Source organism: Scyliorhinus canicula, chromosome 4 (genome assembly GCF_902713615.1).
Source record: "Scyliorhinus canicula chromosome 4, sScyCan1.1, whole genome shotgun sequence".
In the NCBI taxonomy this organism is placed as follows: Eukaryota; Metazoa; Chordata; class Chondrichthyes; order Carcharhiniformes; family Scyliorhinidae; genus Scyliorhinus; species Scyliorhinus canicula.
This window is the reverse complement of record NC_052149.1, coordinates 221,195,992-221,217,193: the sequence shown is the minus strand read 5'-3', so window position 1 is coordinate 221,217,193 and position 21,202 is coordinate 221,195,992. Positions and strand designations below refer to the sequence as shown.

Genomic DNA, 21,202 nt, shown 5'->3' with positions numbered 1-21,202 from the left:
CCGCGCCCTCAAACTCGGAAAGCTCCCCTCTGTAAACATATCCCCCATCCTCTCAATCCCTGCTCTCCGCCATCTCCAGAACCCCCCCATCCATACTTCCCGGGGCAGACTGGTGATTATTACAGATTGGGGACCAGACCGATGCTCCATCTGCTCCCACATGCCTCCTCCATTGCCCCCAGACTCTCAGGGCCGCCACCACCACAGGACTGGTGGAGTACCGTGCCAGTGGGAATGGCAGAGGCGTAGTTACCAATGCCCCCAAACTGGTGCCCTTGCATGAAGCCGCCTCCATACGCTCCCATGCCAACCCTCCCCCCACCACCCACTTCCTGATCATGGCTGTATTCGCCGCCCAGTAATAGTTATTAAAATGTGGCAGCGCCAGCCCGCCCTCTCCCCAACTCCACTCAAGTATTACCTTCCTTACTCGCGGGTTCTTGCCCGCCAAACAAAGCCAGTGATCACTTTGTTGACTCGTTTAAAAAAGGACCGCGGAATAAATATGGGGGGACACTAAAGGTGGGGAGAAATACGAACAGGAATCTCGGGAGGACCATCATCTTCACCATCTGCAGCCTCCCAGTCAGTGACAGCGGAAGCGCGTCCCATCTCCGACAATCGTCCTTCATTTGGTCTACTATTTGGTCCACCAGATTTAATCTGTGCAGCCGATCCCATTCCCGCACCACTTGGATGCCTAGATACCTAAAGTTTTCCCCTACTAATCAAAACGGCAGCTCCCCTAATCACCTCTCCTGTCCCCTTGCCTGGACCGCAAACTTCTCACTTTTCTCCATATTTAGCTTATACCCCAAAAACCGGACAAATTCCCCTAGAATCCTCATGATTTCTCCCATCCCCTCTATTGGGTCCGATACATACAGAAGCAGGCCGTCTGCATAAAGCGAGACTCTGGTCCCCCCAGACCAGCCCCTTGAAGCTCTCAGAGCAATTGCCAGCGGCTCTACAGCTAGCGCGAACAACAGTGGGGAGAGGGGGCATCTCTGTCTTGTTCCCCGGGGCAGTCTAAAATAGTCCGACGTTGTCCTATTCATCCATATGCCCGCCACAGGAGCCTGATACAGCAACCTGACCAAGTCAATAAGGCCCCACCCAAATTCGAACCGTCCCAGTACCTACCACAGATAATCCCATTCGACTCGATAAATGCCTTCCCAGAGTCCAGTGCGATCATGATCACGTTTAATAGCCTTCTTATATTAGCCACCAACTGCCTACCCTTAACAAACCCCATCTAGTCCTCCCCAATAACGTACGGAACACAGTCCTCAATCCTGAAGGACAAGATTTTGGCCAGCAGTTTGGCGTCCACATTCAACAGGGATATCGGCCTGTAGGACCCACACAGCTCCGGGTTCTTGTCCCGCTTCAGAATCAGCGTAATGGTGGCCTGTTACATCGTCAGGGGTAGCATCCCTCTCTCCCTTGCCTCATTGAACGTCCTCATCAACAACGGTCCCAATATCCCAGAGAACTTTTTATAGAATTCCACTGGGTACCCGTTTGGCCTCGGGGCTTTACCCGACTGCGTGGTCTTCAGACCCTCCACTATCTCTTCCAAGCCGATCGGGGCCCCCAGCCCTCCTACCAGCTTCCTGTCCACCTTTGGGAAATTCAGGCCCCCTAAGCAGTGCCTCATCCCCCCCCCCCCGGCCCCGTAGGGGGTTCCGACCCATTCAGCCTACTGTAAAAATCCTTAATCGCCTTATTCACCCCTGCTGAATCACCAACCCGGTACCCATCAACATCATTTACTTTCCCAATCTCCCTAGCTGCCTCCCTCTTTCTAAGCTGCTCTGCAAGCATTCTGCTGGCCTTCTCTCCATGCTCATAGATTGCCCCTCTCATCTTTCTCAGCTGCTCCACCGCCCTCTCTGTGGTTAACACACCAAACTCCGCCTGTAGCCTCCGCCGTTCCCTTAAAAGCCCTGCCTCTGGGGTCTCCGCATACCTCCTATAGATCTGTAGTATCGCCTTTACCAGTCGGTCCTTCTCTGTCCTGTCCACCTTCTGCCCATGGGCCCATATCAAGATCAGCTCCCCTCTGACCACCGCCTTCAGTGCTTCCCAGACCATCGCTGCTGTAATTTCCCCCGTGTCGTTGAACTGCAGGTGGTTCTGAATACATTTCCTCAGCCGCTCGCACACCCCTTCGTCAGCCAAAAGTCCACCATCTAACCTCCAGTACTGTCTTTACTAACCTGCAGGTCAACCCAGTGCGAAGCATTGTCTGAGATTGTGATCGCTGAGTACCCTGTGTCCACCACCCCGTCAGTAAAGCCCTATTCAGAATGAAGAAAACGATCCGGGAGTACACTTTATGCACGTGTGAGTAGAAGGAGAACTCCTTCATCATCGGCTGCCCAAATCTCCATGGGTCCACCAACACCCCCCCCCCCCCCCCCCATCTGCTTCATGAACCCTTTCAGTTCCTGTGCCATCGCTGGCACCCTGCCCATTTTCGGGCTTGACCGGTCTAGGCCAGGGTCAATAACTGTGGTTAAGTCCCCTCTCATGACCAACTTGTGCGAGTCCAGATCCGTTATCTTCCCCAGCATCCACTTTATAAACTCCACATCGTCCTAATTTGGCGCATACACATTCACTAATACCACCTGCACCCCCTCCAGTTTCCCACTGATCATAATGTACCGACCTCCTATATCCAAAACTATTCTACCCGCCTCAAACACCACCCGCTTATTGATCAGGATCGTGAGCCCTCTAGTCTTTGAGTCTAGTCCCGAGTGAAACACCTGGCTGACCCAGCCTTTCCTCAATCTAACCTGGTCAGTTACTCTAAGGTGCATCTCCTGTAGCATTACCACATCCGCCTTGAGTCCCCTCAGATGCGCGAACACACGTGCCCTCTTGACCGACCCATTTAACCCTCGCACATTCCAGGTGACCAGCCGAGTTGGCAGGGCTCATTGCCCCGCTCCCCCCTTCGCCGATCAGCCATCCCCCTTTTTCGGCCCGCCTCCAGCCCATGCTCCGCGCCTCCACCGGCCCTCCTCCAGGCAGCCTCTGCCCCCAACCTCCTCTCTGTCTCTTAGCACAAGTCCTTCCCAAGTCAGCAGAACATTTTCCTCCCCTCCCGCCCTAGTAACAACACAATATAACTCAACTCCTTTAGTAACCTAACATATGCACACCCCCCACTACGCTTCCATGAGCTAGCCCACCCAGCTAGCTTGGTGGCCCCCACCCCTGGCGCCGAAAAGTCTCCCATCTATTTTCCTCTTCCCACCCTCCCCCTCGCTCATCCCTACATATTCCAATGACAAACAATCACAACACAATTGCCCGATAGAAAAAACAGGAAGAAAAAAAACGCTAACAAAGATCAAGAGATCCAAAACCTAAACAAGCACACCTCCATCCCCCAACAGTGCAAATGTAAACCTTAACTTACTCATCTCTGCAACTGGCCCCAAATCAGTACAGAAGGCTTCCTTGTGGAACAGCTTCCACAAAACAAAAAACGAGAAACTTTTTTTAAAAACGATGAACGTTGCAACAGTGTTCAAAAGTTCTCAGTCCACCACGAGTCCTTTCCTTTTCGCGAAGTCCAGCGCGTCCCCAGGCGACTCAAAATAAAAGTGCTGTTCCTCGTACGTGACCCAGAGACAGGCCGGATACAACAGTCCGAACATCACCTTTTTCTTTAAAAGGATCGATCTGATCTGGTTAAAGAACGCTCTTCTCCTGGCCACCTCCGCACTCAAGTCTTGGTAGATCCGCAGGATACTGTTGTCCCATTTGGAGCTCCGTGTCTGCTTGGCCCACTGTAAAATACCCTCCTTATCCAAGTACCTGTGGAATCTCACCACCATTGCCCTCGGGGGGTCTCCCATTTGCGGCTTCCTCGCGTGTGCTCTGTGAGCTCTGTCTACCTCCAAGGGTCGGGGGAATTCCCCATCACCCAGCAACTTCTCAAACATACCCGCGATGTATGCTCCAGCGGCCGCTCTTTCGGACCCCTCCGGGAGCCCAACGATTCTCAAGCTCTGCCAGCGGGACCTATTCTCTTGGTCCTCCACCGTCTCCAGGAGCCTTTTCTGCCTGTCTCTCAGCATCCCCACCTCCAACTCCTCTGCAGTTTGACGTTCCTCCTGGTCAGCCAGCGCCTTCTATACTTCCTGGATCGCCCGATCTTGGGCATCCAATCTAAGCTCCAGCGGTTCAATTGACTCTTTTATCGGGTACAAGCAGTCCCGTTTCTGCTTAGCGAAGCCTTCCTGAATAACTTGCATCAGCTGCTCCGTTGACCGCTGGGTCGACAAACCAGAGGTCTGGACCTCTGCCATGCTGTCTCCCGCTGCCACTTCAGCCCAAGCCTGTCTTTCTGTTTCTGCCTTTACGAGCACTTCTAGTCCTCCTCTCCATGCACCGATGTGGAAATTCAGTACACAATTGCCTCTGTCATCAGTTTTACAATTCAGGTCCGGTAGAAAATCGGGGGAAAGGTCCAAAAGTCCGACCCGAGCGGGAGCCACCAAATGTGCGACTTACTCCTTCATAGCCGCCACCGAAAGCCGAACAGCACAAATACATTTGATCATCACCTCTCCCGAGTTACATTCTGTTCCTTTGACTATGCTGTGTAATGTTTTATTGACTTTGTTGATCACTGCTCTGCAATGGTTAGGCATATTTAATTGTTTGTCTATGAAGTTAAAATGCCTTTAATCTCATCCATATCTATTACAACACCATTCAGTATTTAAGTATGTACTAAGTGTTTTCATGTATGGAATGATCTGTCTGGGCTGTATGGAGAACAATACTTTTCATTGTACCTTGGTACACATAACAATAAATCAAATCAAATCTACTTCTTGCTTCCCATGTATAACACTTCATGTTTGTCTGCACTAAATGTCTGCCAGTAATCTGCCCCCATATTCACTCAGTAGAAATAAAAATTCAAAGTGATGCAAAATGGGCTTGTTCCCACTTGTTTTACAATATTGCGCAAGTTCACCATTGCCCCCCTCGTTCTACTGCCAATGTTAAGCTGCTAAAATGGAGTTTAGTTTAAGCTACTTATTTGTTGAAAGATAATTTTGTAGTTTGTGAACTGCAGCCTCAGGGAGAGTCTAAACTCAGGAGAGGAGCCAGAGACCAGCAATGACTGGTCTGCTTTCTATATTTTTGAAGTGCGATGCAAGAATTCTCCCATGGTATTGCAAAAGACGAATCAATGTCTAAGTGAAGCCTTCAATGAAGTAAAATGAGAGAGCCAAGGGTAATTGGTCCAAGACACACATAATCCAACTTTTTTATTAAGTCAGACACACAGGGTGGGATTCTCCATTGCCCGACGCCGAAATCGTAATCGGCGATCGGGCGGGAACCGATTCCGAAGCCGGAATCAGGGCCAGCGCCGGTGGAGGATGATTTCTTCCCGCGTCCGTTGGAGCTGGACAGGGCACACAGAGTGCAGGTGAGGCAGCCACGAGGTGGTGGGAGCCCCCCCCCCGGGCGATGGTGGTCAGGTTCCATAGGTTTGTGGAAAAGGAGCGGGTTCTACAGTGGGCCAAGAGCACGAAGACCTGCTCATGGAACAACAGTGTCCTGCGCATCTACCAGGATCTGAGCCAGGAGGTGGCCAGAAGGAGGGCAGCCTATAGACAAATTAAAGAGATTCTGTTTAAAAAGAAGGTCAAGTTCGGGCTACCTTTCCCGGTGCGGCTTTGGGTCACATACCGGGAACATCAACATTATTTTGACGACCCGGAGGAAGCAATGGATTTTGCTAAGGGGCATGGACTGGTGCCGAACTGAGGACCCATGGACTCAAGTTAGAGTGTACTAAGAGATGTCTGCATTTGTTCGCAGATTGCCCTTCGTGTTAGCGATGTCGTTCGGCATGCTCTTTTACTTAAATTTGGGGGTGGTCTTGTGTTTGTGCTTGCCTGTTTGAAAGTTAAAGCCAAAGTTATAGTTAAAGTTTAAGTTGTTGGGTGCTGGGGGACTGTTCGGGTTCTCTTTGCTTTTCTTTTTCTCTTCTTCTGGGAATGTTGGGAGGGGGGTGGGTGGTAGCGCCCACCTCATTACACAGTTTGAATTGCACTAGGGTGGGGGCGAGCTTTGTTCTTTGTTTGTTTTCTTTCTGTTTCAGTCCCAGAGCGATTGCTCGAACGGGGGAGGGGGAGGAGTTCTCGTTCTATTCACATGTTCACAAGGTTTATTCTCGTATTGACTTCTTTATTATGAGTAGGGACTTTTTGGAGGGGGTGAGGGATACAGAATACTCGGCGATCACTATTTTGGACCATGCTCCACATTGGGTCGACTGCTGGTCTGCAAAGAAAGTTACCAGCGCCCACAATGGAGGTTAGGGGTGGGATTGTTGGCAGAGGAGAGGGTGTGTGAGAGAGTGGGGAAATGCATGCAGGACTACCTGCAGGTCAAAGATACAGGGGAAGTCTCAGCAGCGGTGCTCTGGGAGGCGCTGAAGGCGGTGGTGAGAGGGGAACAGATCTCAATCCGAGCCCATAGGGACAGAACGGACAGGGCAGAGATGGACAGACTGGTGCAGGAGATGACACGGACAGATAGGGAATATGCGGACTCCCCGAGAGCAGAGTTACTTAGGGAACGACGGAGACTGCAGGCGGAGCTGGGAGCGTTATCCACTGGGAAGGCCATAGAGCAGCTCAGAAAGGCCAGGGGCACGGTGTATGAGTATGGGGAGAAAGCCAGCAGAATGCTTGCACAGCAACTTAGGAAGAGGGAGGCGGCCAGGGAAATAGGGACGGCAGTGGACGGGGCAGGGGACCGGGTGGGAGACCCGGCAGGATTGAACAGGGTATTCAGGGACTTTTACAGTAAGCTGTATACCTCGGAACCCCCCACGGGACCGGAGGGGATGAGGTGCTTCTTAGATGGGCTGACCTTCCCAAAGGTGGGCAGGGGGGTGGTAGAGGGACTGGGGGCCCCGATTAGAGCTGAAGAAGTAATGGGGGGCCTGAAGGCCGTGCAGTCGGGTAAAGCCCCGGGGCCGGATGGGTATCCAGTGGAGTTCTACAAAAAGTTTGCGGGTATACTTGGGTCGGTGCTGGTTAGGATGTTTAACGAGGCGAGGGACAATGGGGTGCTACCCCCGACGATGTTGCAAGCCACCATCTCGCTGATATTAAAACGGGATAAGGATCCAGAGGTTTGTGGGTCCTATAGGCCAATCTCCCTGATTAATGTAGACGCTAAACTGCTGGCCAAGATCCTGGCGTCCAGAATCGAGGACTGCGTACCGGACGTGATTGTGGAGGACCAAACGGGGTTTGTTAAGGGCAGGCAGCTGGTAGCCAATCTAAGAAGGCTACTCAATGTGATTATGATGCCCCTGGAGGGCAGAGAGGTGGAGGTAGTGGTGGCAATAGATGCCGACAAGGCTTTTGACCGGGTGGAGTGGGACTATTTATGGGAGGTGCTGGGACGGTTTGGGTTTGGAGAGGGCTTTGTGGACTGGGTTAAACTGCTATATCAGGCCCCGGAGGCTAGTGTAGGGGTGAACAGGACGACATCTGAGTATTTTAGACTACACCACGGGACAAGACAGGGATGCCCCCTCTCTCCACTGCTGTTTGCGTTGGCCATAGAACTGCTGGCAATTGCTCTGAGAGCGGCAAGGGGATGGAAGGGAATGGTCAGGGGGGGGGGGGATAGAACACAAGGTCTCGCTCTATGCGGATGATCTGCTTTTGTATGTGTCAGATCCAGCCGTAGGGATGGACGGGATTATGGAAATCCCAGGGGAATTTGGCCGGTTTTCGGGCTACAAGTTGAACATGGCAAAAAGCGAGATGCTTGTGGTGCAGGCGAGGGGTCAGGAGAATAGGCTGAGGGAGCTACCATTTAGGCTGGTTGGGGAAAGTTTTAGGTATCTAGGGATACAAGTGGCGCGCGACTGGGGTAAGATGCATAAGTTGAACTTGTCCAGGCTGGTAGAGCAAATGAGAAGTGAGTTTCGGAGGTGGGATGCACTCCCGCTGTCACTAGCCGGGAGAGTACAGACGGTGAAGATGTCGATCCTCCTGAGATTCCTGTTTATTTTTCAGTGTCTCCCTATTTTCATTCCGGGGTCCTTCTTTAAAAGAATCAATAAAATCATCCTGTGATTTGTTTGGGCGGGGAAGTCCCCGCGGGTAAAGAGGGGGATGCTGGAACGGAACCGTAGCGAGGGAGGGCTGGCGTTGCCGAACCTCAGCAACTACTACTGGGCGGCTAACATAGCCATGATAAGGAAATGGATCGAAAGGGACAATGCTGGAAAATCTCAGCAAGCCTGGTAGCATCTGTGGGGAGAGAAAAGAGCTAACGTTCCGAGTCTGATGATTCTTTGACAAAGAGTCATCGGACTCGAAACGTTAGCCCTTTTGTTTCAGATTCCAGCATCCGCAGTAATTTGCTTTTATAAGGAAATGGATGGTGGGTACGGGGTCGGTTCGGGAGTGGGTGGAGGCTGCTTCGTGCAGGGGCACCAGCTTGGCAGCCCTGGTCACGGCTCCCCTGCCGCTCCCGCCGGCCAGGTACTACACCAGCCCTATAGTGGTGGCGGCTCTGCGGATTTGGGGTCAATGGAGGAAGCATGCGGGGGAAGTGGGAGCGTCGGTCTGGTCCTCAATATGTGACAACCACCGATTTGTCCTGGGGAAGATGGATGGCGGGTTTTGAGCGTGGCGGAGGTGAGAAGGATGGGCGACTTGTTCCTGGAAGGGAGCTTCGCGAACATGAGGGCGCTGGAGGAAAAGTTCGGGCTGGCGAGGGAGGATGACCTTTGGTACTTGCATGTCCGGGATTTCGTCCGTAGACAGGTCCCGTCCTTTCCACGCCTTCCACCAAGGGGGATCCAGGGCAGGGTAGTTTCCGGGGGTGAGGTAGGAGAGGTTAGAGTCTCGGATATTTATAAGGCGCTTATGGGAGCGGAGGACACAGGGACCGAGGAACTGAAACTCAAGTGGGAGGAGGAGCTTGGTGGGGAGTTGGAGGGAGGCGTATGGGCAGACGCTCTGAGGAGGGTAAATGCAACCACAACATGTGCCAGGCTCAGCCTGATTCAGTTCAAGTTGGTTCACCGGGCCCACATGACGGTGGCCCGGATGAGCAAATTCTTTGGGCTAGAGGACAAGTGTGCTAGATGTGGGGGAGGACCAGCGAACCATGTCCACATGTTCTGGTCGTGTCCAAAACTCAGGGGATACTGGCAGAGATTTGCGGACGTCATATCCCGGGTACTGAAAACAAGGGTGGCGATGAGTCCAGAGATGGCGATTTTTGGGGTGTCAGAAGACCCGGGGGTCCAGGAGGGAATAGAGGCCGACGTTGTGGCCTTTGCTTCCATGATAGCCCGGTGACGAATACTGTTGGCCTGGAGGGACTCAAAGCCCCCAAGGACCGAAGTATGGCTGTCGGACATGGCAAGCTTTCTCGGCTTGGAAGAAAATCAAGTTCACCTTACGAGGATCACTATCGGGGTTCGCCCGGAGGTGGCAACCATTCATCGACTTCTTCGTAGGGAACTAGTCGTCAGCGGGGGTGGTGGAGGAGGGTGGAGTAGGGGGGAAGAATAGGCTGGTCTATTTGCGAGAGTGGTACTGTTATTTGCACTATGTTTTTTGTAATTGGTATCTCCACACTAATGTATATTGTTACTGTTTACAATGCCAAAAATACCTCAATAAAATTGTCTGTTAAAAAAAAAAAGAAATGACCAGAAATTTAAAGGAAAAATACCTCATCAAAAGCAGTACTACCCAAGAACAACCAAATAAATATTTTTTTGTCCTGTTGACAAACATAGGCCCAGATCTTCACTCATTTTGGCAGCAGAAGCAAAGAAAACACAATAAATATTAAACTTTCAAAAGTGATAGTTTCACAACGTATTAACATACCAGTCTTTGGGTTAATAGCGAAGAATCCTCTTGGGTTTTCACCAGTGATCCTGAAGGTCAGCTGACCCTGCGAACTGGAATCACGGTCATGTGCGTCGATGCGAAGAACAGGTTTATCTTTCTGGGAGTTTTCACTGATTGAGGTATAGTAAACAGGTGCTGTGGTCTGAGGAGGATTATCATTAACATCTAAAACTTTGATGAAGACTTCAGTTGAAGTGACCCAAGGAACGGCACCTAAATCCGTAGCAAGAACTGTCAGCCAATAGTGGGGCCATCTTTCACGGTCAAGGAGTTCCACAGTCTGTATTGTTCCTGTAATCGAAAGGAAATTAACTTTAATGACGGGTTTTTGTTTTTGCCTTATGATTTACCATCAATACAAGTTTCTGTTATCCTGAAAAACATGCAAGCAACTCAGGTGTTATGTGATGCACAATTATCGGGTAATTTTAACTTAATTCACAGGGTTGGAAAGTCCATGGGATTCAGGTACAATATTGGTTCACCTGATCATGAACATTTTCCAATTATTGGGTTATATTAAAACTGTCCTCTTAAAATCACTCCAGACTACATTGTTAGTGACTTACCATAGACTCTATGGCATAGAGCAAAGAACAGACTATCAACATTCCCATGAAATTCACCAGGCTAATCATGTATTCTGACACAATGCATATGTGAGCCTTACAGAATTGACAAATATGCAAGAAGCAATGGTCCTCTCCATGACCAAGTACGGTAAATGTGGAACTCTGAAAAGTCCCACAATTCATTGGTTTCAATTCTCACAGAGAATGAGGTGGTGAAGGAGGGGAAGGTACGTCCAAGAAAGTCAAAATGGGAATAGAATCGTTTTTAGCAAGGATACTTCCAGAATTGTGTCAGAACTAGCTTTTTATCATCTTTTCAAATAAATACTCATTTTACTGAATTGAAGGCAAAATATTGGCATGGTTAGGAGATAGGTGAAGATAGAGAGTAGGGAGAATGGGTATGCATTCATATTGGAAGGAAATAACTGGTGATGTCACACAGGGATCTGCACTGGGGCCATAGCTATTCACTGTATTTACTATGAACTTAGGTATCACAATAGAGTGTTCCATGTCCAAATTTACTATTTTCAAACCACAAATCATACTGACAGATTTTCAAATGTTTTATCAAGTAGCAATGAAGTGCTAAACAGATTTTTTTACGTTTTTAGATAGTGGCACGTTTCCCCAGTAAAGCATATTCAGTAAATTTGTAATTATTGTTATTCTATTCTTCATCACTTCTCGGTCTTTTGGCTGAAATTAAGCGTCAGATCAAGCCCAAGATGAGGCACAATGCCTTTTCTTGTCTGCTTGGATCTTGTACGTCTCTCTTGTGGAGACAATAAATTGGTTTCAATTTGAATTGAATTGCGTTTTGGAGCAAGCAATGAGATGGATTTAGGGTTTGCCCTGTCCACTCTGCCCGTTGGCTTTGTAATTTTGAGAATGGGATTCAAAAAAATGTTTTTAAAGTTTCTGTACTCTTCCTCTGATTTGAGGGCAATTGGGTGTAATTTTAACTTTGGGTGGTAGTGTGAAGCAGATAATATTGATTCATCTGCCCATTACACATCGCTCTGCCAATTTTCAAAGTTTCAAACTGACCAAACTTCAATCTGTTGATATTTCTCATGACAACTCATTAAGATGAACATATATTCAAACTCAGCAATATATGCACTCTGTATTTGTGTGTTAGTCACTCAGAATTAATATTTGTTTCTTGATCTCTCAGGATTAACACCAAGACCTCATCAACATAGAATTATTTTCTAAGCTTACAAGAAGGTCCTCTGCAGTTGGTAGAAGAAAATTGACTCATTAACATTCATTCATGAGGGAATTTTCTTTTTTAAATCCGCCCATTTTTTCTTACATTAGCTGATGTTACAAGGCTGGGTTGGTATGGGGGGCAACACAGGTCAGAATTCTCCGGCTATTCACGCCAGTGGGATCCTCTGGTCCTGCCAATGGCGCACCTGTACCGGTGGGTTTCCAAGCGGCGGGATGTGGGATCAATGGGAAATCCCATTGACAGCAATGGAACCAGAGGATGGAGCACCACCTCCCGGCCGCAAGAAAACGCCGTGGGGAGGCCAGAGAATTTCCCCCGCGGTTTTAACGTTCTTGGCAAGAAATGCAGGGGAGATGTACACAGGAAATGGTGATGAGGTGGAAGCTCAGGTGATTAATGATTTCAAAATGAGACTCGATGGGTACTTGACGGAAACTTGCAGGGCTATGAGAATTCAGCAATTCAGCAGAAGAATGGGACTGGCTAGATTTCTCAATGGAGAGCCGGCATTGACTTGAGGAGCTGAATAACCTCCCATGTGCAGTCACGACTCTATGATTGGATCCTTCCTGCCAGTAGCATCTTCCAGTCCCACCAATGGCAACCCTTCCCCCCCCATGATGGGTTCCCAGGTGCTGGAGGGTGCAGGTCACACAAAACCCCTTGGACTTCGGTGGCACCGGAAGATCTCACGTTTGACTAATGGCGGGCTGCCTCTGTCACCGGAAAATCCTGCCCTATGACTCTAATCTGCAATATGTTTAGACTTTATTTTACACACTAAATTTTACAAATTTATTTTACATGAAATTCTTTAAAAAGTCTCAATCCTCAAACATTCAATAATACGAATCATACAATCCATTGGAGTTTTATGGAATCAGAACAATATGACACCCATCAGAATTTCTGCTCATGTTCTTACCTGTATTTTCATTAATGGTGAGGAATCCAAGACCTGTTCCACCCTTGATCGAATATCGAATCGTACCATCATTTCCGCTGTCTTCATCTTGAGCAGTGAGTGTTATCACTGAGGTTCCCACAGGGACTCCTTCACTGACAGAGCTTTTAAACACAAAGGAGGAGAAGTGTGGTCGATGCAGGTTTTCATTGACGTCAATCACTTCGATTTCCACATAACAGGTGGAGCTCAGAGAATGGGGTTTTCCACTGTCAATCACATGAGCTGTTAGATTATAAAAATTCTTACTTTCAAAGTCTAATTGCTTATTGGTGCGGATAGCTCCTACTTGTCTGTCAATTCTGAATGCATTTTCTCCAGTTGTTATCAGGCTATATTTCACTTCACCTCCCAGTCCTAGATCTGGATCGTAGGCCTCAAGCCATACTATGACAGTTCCTACTGGAATATCTTCAGGAACTCTCACCCTGTAGCGAGATGGGACAAACTGAGGTGGGTTATCATTTACATCTTCTATGATTACTGTTAGATCGACAGTTGAGAATAGTTGAGGCTCTTGTCGAGCCTGATCTCTGGCTTCAATTTTCAGAACATACATTGGATGAAGTTCTCGATCTAATGTGCCAGAAACATGCACTATGCCTGAATCTTTGTCAATGGAAAATGTTTTGGTACCACTTAGAAGTGAGTATTTTATTTCTCCATTATCTCCCACATCATTATCTTTAGCCTTTACCTGGGCTATAGGCGTCCCAAGCTCCTCATTTTCACGTATTATTGCTGAATAACTATCCTGAAAAAATTTTGGTTTATTATCATTTGCATCCAGCACATGCACTGTCAACAGCCTCCAAGAAAATTTCTGAGGTTTTCCAAGATCATAAATTGTAATGTTTAAAGTGTAAAGACTTGTTGTTTCATGATCTAAGGGTAACACAACTTTCAGCACCCCAGTCTCCATCTCTACAACAAAGCTGCTGTCTTCATTCCCATCCGAGATCACATAGACCATCTTGCCATTGAAACCAGAGTCAGGATCCATAGCATGAATATTCAAGATGGTTGAATCTACTGGAATGCTCTCGATTACGTCGATGGAGTTTGGAAAATGAATATCAAATTGTGGAGAGTGGGCATTGACGATGTGGATATAAGAGAATGAATCTTCATCTTGAGGTTGATAATGTGGTTTAACAGAAAGCAGAAGAATCTCTGCAAGCTTTTTAATTGCTCCAGTGTCGTTACAGCGCATATTGACCATTTTCAGGCGATCTGTAACAGTGAGGTTTACATCTATAGTGGAAGCATAGTTCTCTCCATCTGTAGCTGTGATTTTAAGATTAAAAAATGAGATCATGCGGGCAGGACTGTAAGTTAAGGGGCGCTTCAACATTAGTGTACCAGAAATTGGATTGAGATCAAAGAAATCGAGTTCATTACCAGACGAAAGCTCATATCGGATTCCTTGCAGTTCATCTGCATCCACTGCTGACACAGTGGTGATGAGGTGACCAACGGTGAGATTCCTTGAAACATTGCCATGACAATTGTTCTTCTCAAACAGTGGTTCATTGTCATTCAGATTCTTCAAGTAAATTGTGACAGGGACTTCCACTTCATAGTGATATGGTGAGCCCCAGTCAGAGGCCCAAACCCGTAGATGGTACACTCGCTGCATAAGTTCATAGTCCAGGTTCTCAGATGTCACAATGGTTCCTGTAAATGGATGAATGCTGAAGGGGACAGGACCTGCATTGGCAATGCTGTATGTCACATAACCATTTTCACCTTGGTCTTTATCAGTTGCGTTGACTGTTAAGATACTTGTTCCAATTTGTGCATTCTCATCAATACTCCCTTGGTATGAAGATGCTCTGAACTCTGGAGCATTATTATTGGTGTCGATGAGATCAATAATGATATTGGCTGAGATCTGACCAATACTGGCCTTTACTTTTAATTCAAAGTGGGATTGTTCCAAAAAATCCATTGCAGTAGCAGTAGTAATGAGACCAGTTCGAGGATTTATCCTGAATTTTGTACTGCCGTGCTTATGCTCCAGGTAATAAGTCTGATTCGGAAGGTTAGGTTGAGCTCTAACCAATAGAACAGGAGTATTTGGTGGTGCAAACTCAGGCAATCTAACCTTATAACGATCTTCCTCAAACTTTAAGGTTTCAGGCCACTTTGCTGGTACATGGATAATTTTTATTGGTGAATGGTTAGTTGGGTTGCTCTTATCTTTAGCTTGCAGAGCCAAGTTATAGCCCAGGGAATTGTCTACCCAATTTTCCTCCTTGATATATAGTAGCTTGAACTCCCGACTGCCTTGGTAGAATGGTATCACATTAAAATGGTGAGCTGGATCCCCATCCACAATGTCCACTGCATCTACTCCTTCCTCGACTGTGATAATGGCACGTGTTGCATCATAGTCCTTTCCAGGAGAGGTGAGATGTACAGACAGAATTCCTGGCGCTCTGATGCCAGCCCGCTCTACATTGACAGTCAGCTTTGCCACACTGCCAATCCCACTACCTCCGAATAACTTCACCATGCGGTCCACTGCCAAGATTTCCAGCCTATATTGCTTAAAAGTTGTGTAATTCAGGCTTCCTGCCAATGTGACAACGCCGCTACTGGGATTTATGGCAAACATATCAGCCCTGTCTTTGAAAGCATAGTAAAATGCCGCATTGCTTCCAACATCAGCATCTGTCGCGGTGATTCTGGCAACACTGGATCTCAATGGGGCATCATCTGTTATGGAGACAGTGTATGACAATGGTGAAAATAGAGGACGCAAGTCATTTTTATCAAGGATCTGGATCATCACCTTGGTCCATGCTTCATGTTGAAATGTCCCGTCAAGTGCCTGAACTGTCAGGAGATAATGATCCTTTACTTCTCTGTTTAAAACAGCCATGTTGGAACTTCTGGTCCTTATGCGCAAAAAGCAGAAATCACCCACAAAGTATTCCTCTGCTTTGAAAACGTTCATATTGTCTCCAGAAACAATTTTGTATTTAATGTTGTCAATAGCCTCTATAATCTGAATGCCCATTTTTACACTACTTTCCACGTAAGTCTTGGGGGCGGAATTTTCGTAGATAGTAGCGTTGTAAACATGGTGGGTGAATTGGAAAGGTGAGATGTGCGGTTTCTCCAGATGCTCTTCGGAAATGCCAAACATCACCAAAAGTGCTATAAGTTGTAAACTTTTGAATGCCATGGTTCATCACATTGGCTATCTTCTTAAAATCTGTAGGAAGACCATTGAAAATGATTAGCTCCTGATGACCACAAGATCCTAACATTTAAAGCACCAGAAAAGGTACAAATAAACTCCATACTCCGTTTTACATTTCAAAGCTCATCTTTGAACCTAGGTTGAACCTGGATACCCTGATCTCTCGCTGTCTGGCCTTAGGAAATCCAGCAAGTTTATATTGGATTTTAATCAGTGATGACAGCAGGGAATCCCAATATTAATGTTCTCATAAGCTGATTGTAAAAATGTCTTACCAGTCCACATTAAACGTGAGAAAATAAAATGGCCCATTTTAGCTCCCATCATTTTAAGTATGATATGTTGACATACGTATGTCCTAGAAACACAGTACCAAGAGGTTTGAATCCTGGAAGCTAATCCATTTGGAAAAATAATATATGATGCTACTCAGTCATTCTTATTTGTCTTCCAGTCCACTCCATGGTTTCTGGTCCTCTCCTCACTTTTTCTTCTCTTAGTTCCCTCTCCCTCTAAGTACTAATTTTGTTCTATTCCTCATGCAGTTTCTGCTCTCCATGCATTTTTTAGTTACATGTTTTTGCTGATATTGTCTCCTGTACATTGGTGCATTATCTTTATGGTGTCTTCCACCTAGAATCATTTAATCATGGAATGGTTTCAGCACAGGAGGCCATTTGACCCATTGTATCTGTGTTTGCTTTCTGACAGAGCAATTCTCCGAGAGCCACTTCCCTGCCTTCTCCTCATACCCCTGCACATCCTTACTTTTCAGGTAACAATCCAATTCCTTCTCAAATGCCTCGATTGATTCTACCTCAACCATATTCTCAAGCAGTGCATTCTAGATCCCAACCACGTGCTACATGAAAAATTGTTTTCCTCATGTTGCCATTGCTTCTTTTGCCAACTACCTTAAATCTGGGCCCTCTGACCCTCGATCCTTCTACCAGTGGGTCACTGTGCCTTTCATACCCATCATGATTTTGAATACCTTTAATAAATCCCCTCTCAGCCCTCTCTTCTCCAAGGAAAACAGTCCCAATCTCTCTAATCTATTCATGTTACTGAGGTTACGTATCCTCTTAGTGAGAACGCGTAAGAACCGGGGCTGATCCAGCTTTCCTGAAACTAGCCTGTTCCCTGAAATGACAATCTACTGATTTTAGAGTGTAGGAGAGCTTGGGATGCCTCCTGGGCAGCATTCTCCGCTCCTGGGACTAAGTCCCCGGGCCATCATAAACGCCGTCGCGTTTCACGACGGCGCAAACAGGTCCCGGGCATGACTTATTCTGGCCCCCACAGGGGGCCAGCACGGCGTTGGAGTGGCTCATGCCACTCCAGCATCCCTACACGGCGCCAACCCGCGCATGCACAGTTGGGGCAGCTCATTCCTGCGCAGTTGGGCCACGCCATCCTGCGCATGCGCGGGAAACTTCTTACGCACGCTGGCCCCTCACCAACATTGTGCCAGTGTTCTGGGGCCAGCCGCGGAAGGAGGTAGGCCCAGGGGCGGAGAGGCCGGCCCGCCAATCGGTGGGCCCCGATCATGGGCCACACCCAATCGGAGGCTCCCTCCCAGTGAAGGAGCCACTCTTCCCCCCCCCCCGACCCCCCGCCCCCACATGCCGCTCCCCCTCCCCCAGCGTTCCCGCACAGTTCCCGCCAGCAGCGACCAGAGGTGGACAGCACCAGACGGAACCCGTCGTGTCGGAGCGGCTACTTGGCCCCTCCGGGCCGGAGAATCGCCGCTCTCCGTTTGCGGCAATTCTCCGAGTGGCCCGGCGCAATTCGCGCGGCGCTCGTTTTGGGGGGGGGGGGGGGGTGGGTCAGAGCGGCATGGCTTGATTCACGCGGCGCCCTGGCGATTCTCCCACCCGGCGTGGGTGGGCAGAATACCGTGTCTCTCAGAAGCTTTCTAAACAGTTTAATGTTGCAAGTACACCAGCAATAACTGACAGCCACATTTTATGGGGACCAATTAGAGATAAGTTTCTGAGTAGGTAAGAGAATGAAGACAATTTTATAAAAATAAGCTTGCAAGCGAAACAGGAAGGCTAAATGTCCAGATAGTGAAAAGTATAGAATCTTTGTATGAAATGGATGGTTAATGGCCATAAAGTAAGGAAGCCCAGAGGAGTCAGAGTGCCGACTGAATTTCAGCCCTGGGCTCTCACTATAATGTATCATATCTACCTACATCGTTAATATAGCTTGCTGACTTGGAGGTGGGAAAAATGCATAGTAAAAGGGCCTGTTGCAGCACCTTAAAGGAAAGGTACATATGGCACCACAAATATAACGTAGATCAGCAAGTGCAATGAGAACAATCTCTCCCTCAATGTCAAAAAGCTGGTCATCGACTTAAGGAAGCGAAGTGTCATCCATGCCCCAAATCTACATCAATGGTGCCGAGGTGGAGATGGTTGCCAGCTTCAAATTCCTCGGTGTACATATCACCAACAATCTGTCCTGATCCACCCATGTTGACGCTCTGACCAAGAAAGCACAACAGCGCCTATACTTCCTCAGGAAACTAAGGAAATTTGGCATGTCCACAATGACTCTCACCAATTTTTACCATCCTATCTGGCTGCAACACAGCCTAGTATGGCAGCTGTTCGACCCAAGACCGTAAGAAATTACAGACAGTCGTGAACACACGTCAGTCCACCACGCGAGCCCGCATCCCATCCATTGACTCTGTCCACATCTCCCTCTGCCTTGGGAAAGCGGGCAGCATAATCAAAAAAAAACTCCCACCCGGGTAATTCTCTCTTCCATCCTCTTCCATTGGGCAGAAGATGCAAACGTTTGAGAACACGTACCAATAGATTCAAAACAGCTTCTTCCCCTCTGATACAGTACCAGAGTCCTGAATGGCCCCCTTATGGACTGAACTGATCTTTCTCAGCAACCTCCCCACAGTTGTAGCACTACACTCCATATGCTTCACCCGATATTTATGTTTGTACTTACATTGTGCATTATCGTATGTTCTATGTTATCATGTGTGCAGCGATCTGCCTGGACTGTGCGCAGAACAATACTTTTCACTATAGCTCGGTACATGTGATAATAAATCTAAATCTTAGTATCCTGCTTGAGAAGCCTGCAACAGCAACCACGTTTCAAAGGCTTTAAGGTACAAAACCCACAGGCAACCCCTCCAATAGTCGCCAAAACGTCTCTCAGCATTCACTGACAACATCCCTGTCAGTCATTGCTGCAAACGGCTGCCTCCGAACTTACAGCTGCTGGGGCTTAACTCCAAATTTTGACTCAAATCTGTCTGCGGCTCTCAGCTTCTTTCTGATGAGAAATCTGGATGAAAATCCATCCAAAAATCCCAACCCCAGTGGTTAGGTTGATCCAAGTGCAGGTCACTTAATTCTGGCCTTTATCTACCACCCCTTCTTTTTAATACAAGTGGGAACAAAAATCGCTCACTCTTCACCACTATCAACTTCTCACCCGGCAACTCCACGCCCCACAAATATCACGGCAAAATGGCAACATCAGTACTGAAGCTTGTAAGGGTTGCAGGCACCAATGAAACCATCCTGGATGTAGGGGTAGAAATACATCTGGGTGGTGGCCTGGGATGGACGTTACTACTTTGGTCCTTCATTATTCCCTCAGGCATTCAACTTCATTGACACCAATGGAATTGAGTATTAGGCGAGAGTTTCTATAACAGGTGGCTGATGTGATATCATGTCCGTTTTGTACTACCATTCACGGCGTGTCTTCACCTTTTGATCGTAAGCCATGATTAATATTTCCTTTCTTTTTAATTATGTGACAGGCGGATGTAAAAAAAGAATTACATTTAGGGCATTTAAGTGAATATAACAGACACGATATCACTGTACAACGCATGTCCATCATCAATGTACGACACAAGTTCATCTTTAGTAGCATTTTAGCTGATTCCTGTGATTCGCCATTGTTGGTACATGCCAGAAACTTAATAGCACCCTGAATGTTGCTCTTGTGTTCAACCTCAAAGGTCAAGTGTGCAGACAGCAGTTGTTCATAGAAGCTTTGCCCTCATGCCTGAACTAATCTGAACAAATACTGGAATGCAACAAGGCATATTTTATGTGCTCCTTAAAAAAGCTCAGGACACCTGAAACAAAGTTAGCCAATCATTCAGGATGTAACAGGATGTTAATTATTTCCTGACAATTGTACAGTGCATCTCATTTCCGAAGCTTCTTTGAGTGATGCAGATTGGAGATCAATCATCTCATTCAGTGATGCTCCTCCCAGGACCTGGATGCTAGTTTGAGGCCTGCCTCCCCTTCATTTATGACTCTTTGCCAACCCAGCCATGGTGTGCATGGCTGCACAATGTTATCGGAACTGGGAATCGGCTTTCTTTCCCTGCTTTTCTTGCCAGCAACAAATCTGAACACCATCAACAGCCGACCCCATTATGATTGATGAAAAACGTTGTTAAATTAGAATTAATCATCAGAGCTATCTAACTGGATCATTGGTTCAGGGGCTCTATTTCCTGAAAGGGATTATAGAATAGATGGAAGATTCCAGATTTGAGTCCTCATCTGTACTGAGTTAGGTGCATTGAAATTGGTCTCAAAAATGCTGGGTTAGGGAGACAAATTGCCAGGGTCTCTCCTTTGATGCTGTCCAGTATTAATGTCTATGTAACTATTCCATCAGTTGACAGCACGGTGGCGCAGTTGTTAGCACAGCTGCCTCCGGCACTGAGGAATCAGATTCGATCCCGACCCCAGGTCATTGTCTAAGTGGAGTTTGCACATTCTCCCCGTGTCTGCGTGGGGTCCATCTTGCGGGACCTGCATAATGAAAATGAAGATGCTCACCCTCAGCCGAGCCTGGACATAGATATAGAAAGGCCGGCCCAAAAGTGCAGGGTTTGTCAGGAACAGCAGAACCTTCTACCCGCTGCACCGCTTCACCCTTGGGAGTAGCCGGGGCAGCCTTGGGTGCTACATGCTGACCTTGCTGGTCCTTTCCAAGGATCTATGTTCTTTGCAATAGCAATCTTTATTATTGTCACAAGTAGGCTTACATTAACATTACGAAGAGGTTACTGTGAAAATTCCCTAATTACCAAACTCCGGCACCTGTTCGGGTACATAGAACATACAGTGCAGAAGGAGGCCATTCGGCCCATCGAGTCTGCACCAACCCACTTAGGCCCACAGTTCTACCCTATCCCCGTAACCCAATAACCCCTCCTAACCTTTGTGGACACTAAGGGCAACTTAG

General features: G+C 47.6%; 1 protein-coding gene across 1 annotated transcript in view; it reads right to left on the bottom strand.

The window, feature by feature from the left end:
- The window catches only part of fat2 (FAT atypical cadherin 2), a 176,481-nt gene that overhangs the window by 103,515 nt on the left and 51,764 nt on the right, over nt 1-21,202 (bottom strand). The window contains 2 exon segments of the mRNA XM_038796111.1: nt 9,927-10,241; nt 12,691-15,952. Coding sequence (XP_038652039.1) covers nt 9,927-10,241; nt 12,691-15,922 — 3,547 coding nt within the window. The 5' untranslated portion in view covers nt 15,923-15,952.